The sequence below is a fragment of the Rana temporaria genome, chromosome 4, assembly GCF_905171775.1.
Source record: "Rana temporaria chromosome 4, aRanTem1.1, whole genome shotgun sequence".
NCBI lineage: Eukaryota > Metazoa > Chordata > Amphibia > Anura > Ranidae > Rana > Rana temporaria.
The window spans coordinates 206,740,528-206,750,009 of record NC_053492.1 but is presented as its reverse complement, the minus strand read 5'-3'; the positions used below and the strand labels follow the sequence as shown (position 1 = coordinate 206,750,009).

The following is a 9,482-nucleotide window of genomic DNA, read 5'->3' as shown; positions in this document are numbered from 1 at the left end:
ATATATAAAAAAAAAATAATTTCTTTCTCAGTTTAGGCCGATATGTATTCTTCTACATATTTTTGGTAAAAAAAAAAAAAAAAATCGCAATAAGCGTATATTGATTGGTTTGTGCAAAAGTTATAGCGTCTACAAAATAGGGGATAGATTTATGGCATTTTTATTATTATCATTTTTTTACTAGTAATGGCGGTGATCTGCAATTTTTATCAGGACTTCGACATCGTCCACATAGGCATCTCCGCGTTCTGCCTGTATAAAAGGCAATTGCGTGCCGTCAGAAGACATCGAGTTCTCCCGCAGCAGCGTGCATCGGGAGTGAACGCACCGCCGCACGCCCGCCCCCAACTGAGCCTGCACGAGCTGCTGTACACCCAGTGGCGTATCTAGGGTATGGCAGCCATGGCAAGTGCCCCCGCACAAATAAAAACCCACCTGTCCTCCTGTGGCCGCCTCTCGCACTAATGTAGCTCCCGGCATCGCGGCCGGCCTGCGGAAGCGCGGCGCCGGCACAGCAATTGCTAATATTGCTACTTGGCCTTAATGGCACAGTGGCTGCAATTGATTTTTTTTTTCAGTTTGTTTGCGCCCCCCAAAAAAAAAATTCAGCACCAGCCGCCAGTGTGTCTCTCTGTCCTCGTCGCTGGTTATCTGAAAGGTTTCAAATGTTTTGACGGGGGAGCAGTTTCAGTGCTTTTGCCATAGGCGTCATTTTTACTAGATACGCCTCTGTGTACACCTACGGCGATTCGCACAGGAGAGCCATTGTGCTGCCGTCACACTACGGTGACCGGTCTTTGAGCGGTTAATATACCCCTCTTTTAGAAGATTCAAGAATGTCTTAAAACTTGTGGCTCCTATGAAATTCTTTTTAGGCAGGATCATGTATTCAGAGTTGCTTTCCTGGAGAAACCCAGGCAATATCTGTGATAAGGCATCAGCCCTAAAGGGTTATTTGATTTTTGTGGGGAAAAAAAATAGTAAATAAAAGAAAAAATACTATAGCGTATACAATTTCGAAACAAGTCATATTGTTATTGAATGTTATTGAAAATTACCTTTCCTTTTCAATCTGCAGCTCTGTCATTTTCTGAAAATGCAATATGGCTGCCTGGGGGTGTTCTGTAGACAAAGGCCCAGATTCTCGTACGAGTTACGCCGGCGTATCTCCAGATACACCGTCGTAACTCTGAGTTTGAGGCGTCGTATCTATGCGCCTGATTCTTAGAATCAGTTACGCATAGATTTGTATTAGATCCGACCGGCGTAAGTCTCTTACGCCGTCGTATCTAAGTTATGTAAATCAGCTAGATACGCCAATTCACGAATGTACGCCCGGCCGACGCAGTACAGATACGCCGTTTACGTTAGGCTTTTCCCGGCGTAAAGTTACCCCTGCTATATGAGGCGTAGATGAGGCGTACCAATGTTAAGTATGGACGTCGGAACAGCGTCGAATTTTTCACGTTTTATGTCGTTTGCGTAAGTCGTTCGCGAATAGGGCTGTGCGTCATTTACGTTCACGTCAAAAGCATTGGCTTCTTGTGGGTTAATTTGGAGCATGCGCACTGGGATACTACGTGGGGTCACATTAAATTTACATAACACACGCCTACATCTTCCACATTTGAATTAGGCAGGCTTACGCCGGCCTATTCATGCTACGCCGCCGCAACTTTGTTTTGAGAATACTGCACTTGCCTGTCAAAGTTGCCGAGGCGTAACGTATGATATCCATGGTTGCCAGACCCTGAGAAATTTATTTTGAGTGTCAGAGGTAAGGGATGCTAATTTCTCATTAATCATAATATCGTTCATGCCGTTTTTAACCGCTTTGAAGTAGAGTAAAGGGGTTTTCCATGCCTTTGCAATGGTCAACTTAGTAGCATTTAAAAGGTGCTGAGCTAATTGGTGTTCCGGGCAGAGAAGTTCAAGGATGGGTTTACATAGAAGGGCTTCAAAGGTGTCTCTTTTAAGGTTGGAATGGAGCATATTGCTTAGAAGGGAGTAGACCCTGACCCATAGTCTGCATACATTAGGACATGTCCGCCAAATGTGGGCCATTGTGCCTTCCAGTGAACAACCCCGGTAACAATGAGAGGAGTAGGAAGGAATAAAACGGGCTATCGTAGCTGGCGTATAATACCATCTATAGAACACCTTGTATGCATTTTCCAGAGTGAGAACATTCCTGGAGCTCTTTGTAAGGGATATCGTCATGATCTGCCAGTCCTCTGGATCCATTTGTTTCCCCAGGTCTCTCTCCCATTGGAGATGATATGCTCTCACTGGAGGCTTCCTAAAGGAGATGATTGAGGAGTAAATTAAGGCTATTAATCCCGGAGAGTGGGTTTTGGCCTTGCAAATGCTTTCAAAGGTGAGGGACGCTAATTTCTCATTAATCATAATATCGTTCATGCGGTTTTTAACTGCTTCGAAGCTGCGTACAGGGGTTTTCCATGCCTTCGCAATGGTCAACTTAGTAGCATTAAAAAGGTGCTGAGCTAATTGGCCTTCCGGGCGGAGAAGTTCAAGGATGGGTTTACATAGAAGGGCTTCATAGGTGTCTCTTTTAAGGTTGGAATGGAGCATATTGCGTAGAAGGGAGTAGACCCTGACCCATAGTCTGCATACCTTAGGACATGTCCACCAAATGTGGGCCATTGTGCCTTCCAGTGACCAACCCCGGTAACAATGGGGGGAGTAGGAAGGAATACAACAAGCTATCCTAGCTGGCGTATAATACAATCTATAGAACACCTTGTATGCATTTTCCAGAGTGAGAACATTCCTGGAGCTCTTTGTAAGGGATATCGTCATGATCTGCCAGTGATCTGGATCCAGTTGTTTACCCAGGTCTCTCTCCCATTGGAGATGATATGCTCTCACTGGGGGCTTCTTGGAGGAGATGATTGAGGAGTAAATTAAGGCTATTAATCCCGGAGAGTGGGGTTTGGCAGTGCAAATGCTTTCAAAGGGGATCTAGATGTATGGGATAGGTTGGGCCCTTATGAGCAGTTGGAGGATGTGTTTAATTTGAAGGTAACTATAATGTTCCCGAAGGGGGATATCATGGGAAGATCTAAGTGTCATGGATATGCAATAAAGTCTGGCAGCTTACCTATCTCATGTCTTCATTAGAGGCCTGACCCTCTTTCTGGCTGTCTTTTATCACCTTCCTCCCTGTATGGCCCCACCCAGGAATCCCAGGAAGTCTATAATAACTGTTGCACTACAGGTCTGCAGTGATGTTCAACCTTTGTTTGTAGCTTGTTCCTGTCTGCAGTGTGTTACGTTTACCTTCCTGTGTACCGACCTTGGCTCGTCTCTGACTTCTCCTGTTTGCCTGTTTCCCTGACCCTTGGCCTGTTCCTTGTTTACCCTTGTCTGCCTGTTGCCCCGACCTCGGCTTACCCATCACTATCGCTTGTCCTGGTTGCTGCTTCCCCCCTCTCCCTGCAGAGCGTGACCTTGTGGACCCCAGGGGTCGCGACCTGGATCCAGCTGCGGCGAAGGCCATCCTCACCACCAGAGGCTCTGGTGAACACAAAGCTGGGTCTTAGACTCTGCGCCCTGGGGAATCTTGGGCTCACGCTTCCTCTCTGATCGCAGCAGTTGGCCATAGGGTTCACTACCCTGTGGTGCATCCCTGACCCCAACGGGGTGCACTTGTCACCTGGCCACAGGTGACCTGACACTAAGGGCTTTAAATGTAATTATTCTCGTGGGGGTGAACAGAGAATGGACGTCAGTGAATCCATTATCCGCCAACCATGAAAATTGTTTAGGGTTCTCACAACTGGGGGGAAATAATGGGCAATGAGTAAGATACAGTAGTGGTAGGTGGGGGGATAGTAGTCCTGCTGAATATTTAACAGAGTCCCATATGCGGAGAGAGTGTGCCATACACAGTCCAAACCAATGTGGGCATTTTGGGGGGTAGCCAGGGTACAGAGGAAATAGGGGTAGGGTGAGAGTCAACCAGATCGATAATACCCTATAGAGGCATTTGATATGTGTCATGAAGGTGAGATAATGGTGCTATGTTCGCTGCTGTGTAGTATGCTGAAGATTATGGACCAAAAAAACCCTGTTGACCTGCCGAGCATACAAAGTCCGCTTATTCATCCGGAGTCGGGTGGAACCCCAGATAAATTTCAGAAGCTTACGTTGGTGAATTCGTAATATATAGGAGGCGATCTGGACTGGTCATACTCAGTAGAAATACAACAATTTTGGGAGGTAGGTCATACGGACCGCAGAGATCCTACCAAACCAGGATAATGGGAGGTGGGACCAAGAGGATAGTATGTCAGTGAGCTTTCGAAAGAGATCGGTGAGATACTTTCAATAGGAAATCACAGCTAAATGGATACAGGCCCAGAAGCTTTCTTCATTAGAGCCCTGCAGGTGCACAGCTGATTAAAAAATTATGAAACCACTCCCATTAGACTTCCTTTCCCACATGGGCACAGACAAATACACAGGAATTTTTTCCAAATACCATAAGATAGGAATCTGCAACAAAGTTGGTAAAACCCTTGTAATGTACATTGATCACCCAGAGGGGATTGTTATGCTTTAACATTCCTAGACCTAGGTGAATAGGAGATGATAAAAATTAAACCTGGAAAAGAACAGCGACCAACGTGCTTGTCTAGAAGACAATCTCTTGGCAGAATTAATGAATTCTAGATTTTTATAATCAGTGAGAGTAGAGGGTAATTAGCCCCCTCCAGAAAATGTCTCCATTCGAAAAAAAAGCTTTCTTAATTGCCAGCAACTCCTTATTCCCAATGTCATAATTATTTTCAGCTGAAGACATTAAAGTGGAGTTCCACCCAAAAATGGAACTTCCACTTTTTGGAATCCCCCCCCCCTCCGGTGTTACATTTGGCACCTTTCAGTGGGGAGGAGGGAGCAGAAACTTGTCTAATACAGATATTTGCTCCCACTTCCTGGCATAGATCACCTCTGTGATCGAGGTGACCTACGCCACTTCCAACGCCTATTCTGTCTTCCCCAGCTGTCTTCTGGGAGACACACAGGTCCCAGAAGACAACAGGGACCAGTGAGGACGCGCAGCACTACTCGCTCATGTGCAGTAGGGAACCAGGAAGTGAAGCCGCAAGGCTTGGGATACCATAGTTGCTTTGGGGTGCTTTGGGTAGGGGTGCAGGGCCCCCCTGCCCCAAAGAAACCACCCCCCCATGTTGAGGGCATGTGGCCTGGTACGGTTCAGAAAGGGGGGAAACGGGCATCATTCCCACCACCTTTCCTGATCTTCCGGGCTGTGTGCTAGGATAAGGGTCTGGTATGGAATTGGGGGGGGAACGCAATTTTTCATGGTGTGGGGGTTCCCCTTAAAATCAATACTAGACCAAAGGGCCTGTCATGCTCTTGGAGGGGGAACCCATGGCAATTTTTTTTTATATATTTTGCGTGAAGTTCCCCCTAAAGATTCATACTAGACAGTGCCTGGTATTGTCAGGAATCAAAATCGTCCCCGTTCATTGAAGTCAGACGCATGTTGAACTTCAAGTCACAGGGCAAAGACAGATCCACAGTCGTACGACTATCATGTTGTACCAGTGTGAACTCATCCTACTTTGCTCTGTGTTCAATGTTTCCCTATGAGAGCGTCTTGTAGCGTCCTACACAAGTCGGTCCGACTTTGAAAATGCTCCCTGTACTACTTTTGGTCCTACATTGATCCTACTTCAGGCCCATTGAATATCATTATAGTCGGACCAAAGTAGTATCCTGTTCATGAAAGTAGGATGGATGTAGGACCAATGTAGGATAAATGTAGGACCAATGTAGCAGAGCAAAGTAGGATGAAAGTAGTGTAGTAGTGTGAACCCAGCCTTATACACATATGGGAATGCTGATTGCAGATAAATGTAAAATAGGTGAGTAATTAAGTCTAATACAGTCTGATGCGAGCAAGTAAAAAAAAAAAATCTGCCCTAGATCACATAAAGTGAGTGATCAAGAGCAACCTGATAGCCAGTTACACACCTCCGTCCCTAATTAATGTAAGCTAGAAGGGGAATATTGGGACTTTAATGAGACATGTGAAATCGTGTATCTCTGTCCCTAAATCTGTATAAAGAGAAGAGGGGGTTTGGGACTTTGCTTAAAAAAAAAAAACCTGTAGAACTCTATGCGTCCGGGATCTTGCGTGGAGATGACTTTGTGGACCAGCCACGGTTGTTTTGCTGACCTGGTTATTACTTCATAAGAACCCTTTCACACTGAGGCAGTTTTTAGGCGTTTTAGCGCTAAATATAGCACCTGAAAAGCGCCTCTCAAGCCTCACCAGCAGTGGCGGCTGGTGCTCAAAATTTTTGGGGGGGCGCAAACGAAAAAAAAAAAAAGAAAAAAATTGCAGCCTCACTGTGCCCATCAAATGCAGCCACTGTGCCGTCATTTGTCACCACTGTGCCATGCCATCAAACGCAGCCACTGTGCCCTGCCATCAAACGCAGCCACTGTGCCATCAATTGTCACCACTGTGCCATGCAACGCAGCCACTGTGCCATCAATTGTCACCACTGTGCCATGCCATCAAACGCAGCCACTGTGCCATCAATTATCACCACTGTGCCATGCCATCAAATGCAGTCACTATGCCATCAATTCGCACCACTGTGCCATGCCATCAAATGCAGTCACTGTGCCATGCCATCAAACGCAGTCACTGTGCCATGCCATCAAACGCAGCCACTGTGCCATGCCATCAAACGCAGCCACTGTGCTGTGCCATCAATTGTCACCATTGTGCTATGCCATCAAACGCAGCCACTGTGCCCCTCAATTGTCGCCACTGTGTCAATTGTCACCACTGTGCCCTTTAATTGTCGCCACTGTGCCCATTGTGCCACTGTGCATGTCACTGTGCCCTTTAATTGTTGCCACTGTGCCCATTGTCACCACTGTGCCCTTTGTCACCACTGTGCCCATTGATGCCACTGTGCCCATTGTTGCCACTGTGCCCATTAATGCCACTGTGCCCTTTGTCACCACTGTGCCCATTGATGCCACTGTGCCCTTTTGTCGCCTCTGTACCCATTGTCGCCGCTGTGCCCTGTAAAATGCACTTACCTTACTCTTTCCACGTCCCTTGATTATCTTCTCCCGCCTTGGTGACGCTTCAGCCAATCAGATTACCGATAACCAGAATCGGGGAACCTGATTGGCTGAGACGGCCGTCAGTCTTATCCAAGGGACTCACCCCCCGTGCGTTCCGAGGATTAGACATCCGGGAGCCGAGGGCTGTAGCCGCTGGCTCTGATAGGCACTTCCGCACAGCCAACCAGCTGTCGTTATTCAGGTGGCCGGCGCTCATTTTCCTGCCATCTCTAAATAGACCAGCGGCAGCTGGCAACAATAACATACAATGCATGAATGTATTTTATTAGACTCAGTGGTGGGCGAGAGCCAGAGGGGGCGGCGCTCCAGCGCCCTCTATGGACGAACCGCCACTGCTCACCAGTGTGCTTGCAGGACGGGGGAAAATGTCTTGCATGCAGCATCTTTGGTGTGGTGTAGGAGTGGTGTATACACCGCCCCTGCCCATTGGAATGAATGAACACATCACGGGCGCTTATAGCCCCTTTTTTAACCCCTTCCTGTGGGTTAAAATCGCCCCGCTACCGCCCGAAAAGTGATGACAAAAGCGCTACTATAACAACGGTAAAGCACCGCTATGCCGCTAACGCCGGTGTTCTGCCGATAAAGTTCCCCCCGGCGGATAAGGACCCCCTGTATTGCGCAGGAGTGGCGCTTGCGCAGTACGAACTCAACTGGGCCTCCGAAAATAGCCGAAGATGTAGAGCTGAGAGTCAGCTGACTCTCAGCTCTACATCTTCGGCTATTTTCGGAGGCTCAGTTGAGTTCGTACTGCGCAAGCGCCGCGCCTGTACTGTACGGCGGGGGTTCCTTATCCGCCAGGGGGGAACATGTTCGGCAAGACACTGGCACCGCCCCAGTGTTAAAGTAGTAGTACATAAGCCTTGTGCTGTACATAGCCTGTGCAGAGTAGTGGGAGGGGCTCAGCAGGCTCCACCCACTACAGAAAGGAGGCGGACACAAGACCTGTTCCCCTTCACAAGGAGAGAGAGCGGTCTTTATGGCTGGCAGAGATGAAGCAATAGACAAGGCACAGGGAGATTCCATTGTAGCAGTGATGTGATGGTGGGGAGTATATGGGCCCCTCCCTTACAATAAGGCAGCGGCAGGGTGTTGCTGTTGATGCTGTAGTCGTGGAGGGAGAGTGACGTCACACTCTCCGCTCATCAGCAGCTGCAGCTCCGGGGAAGAAAAGCCGAGAGAGAGAGAGAGAGAGAGAGAGAGCGAGCCGAGCGCCTCCACAGCCCTGTCCGCCCCTTCATCCCTGGACCGCGGGCACCAGGCGGGATGTGCCCGGGCTGCTGAGGATTACTATGGGCTGTATCGGGAGCCGGAGCAGCGGGACGGGTGAGAGGAGGAGGAGGAGGGGGGCTATGTGTATGTATTGCCATCACCTGTGCATGTCGTGCTTCTCACCCCCCCACCCTCACTGCAGTGCATGCTCCGGCGGCGCCTAATGCTCTGCAAGTTGTAGCTGGCTGGGGGCAATGCTCTGCAGACTTCCACTCACAGGGTGTGGATAGACAACACACAATACAAGTGTCCTCCTTCTTATCTGGGGTGGAGGTGGAGGGGATAGACATGGGGGGGCTTCTGTCTAAAATGGGTTAAAGGGCTAACTGTTATCTAGGTGCTTGTATACTTCTCACAAGGGGTTAATGTGTGGGCAGAGCACATACATCTACATCAGGGGGGGCACCACCCCCATCATCATGGTGTCAGATGTGAGGCCCTGGAAGAAGCCATTGGTCTGTGCAATCTGTACTGTCTGTGCTGAACACAGTGCACCAGGATCTGGGCTAGGATGGACCGTGTACACCTGGGCTTGTTCAGGTACACTCCGACTCACCATACACGTTACAATCTGATCATACAATCAGCTTTTGTGTAATATGAGGACCTACCTAAACTATCCAATCAGGCAGACCCTTTTATTGTACTTGTTAGCTGGTAAATGAAAAGGAGGTTGTACAATCAGATTGTAAGGTGTGCGTTGAGCTTTATTCTGCCTGTCTTATGATCTCCATACAGTCACATTAAGGCTCACCATACACACTACAATCTTTGTACAATGAAATTTAGATCTACCTAAGGTAGCCCATACATTGATCTTCTTCTCTCTTTTTTTTGTTTTTGTTTTTTGTTTGTCTGTTTTTAAGATCCAATTTCCCTATCCACACATTCAGTCCACTTGTGTTATTGTATTCTGACAGCGATGGCGCCTTGTCTGCTACCAGAATACACCGATCAGTTCTGCTATAGCTGTGACACTGCTCATTTGGGAAAAAATCAGACAGGGTGATTGTACATAAGCCGCTAGAAGGATATGTGTGCAACCAGCCTGCCCA

At 48.0% G+C, this 9,482-nt stretch overlaps 1 protein-coding gene across 1 annotated transcript in view; it reads left to right on the top strand.

Moving 5' to 3' along the window:
• Nucleotides 1-8,104: 8,104 nt before the first annotated feature.
• FAM131A (family with sequence similarity 131 member A) overlaps nt 8,105-9,482 on the top strand; it is a 121,605-nt gene continuing 120,227 nt past the window's right edge. The window contains exon 1 of the mRNA XM_040349787.1: nt 8,105-8,481. Within this exon, the coding sequence (XP_040205721.1) occupies nt 8,448-8,481 (34 nt within the window). The 5' untranslated portion in view covers nt 8,105-8,447. The remainder of the gene's footprint in view (nt 8,482-9,482) is intronic.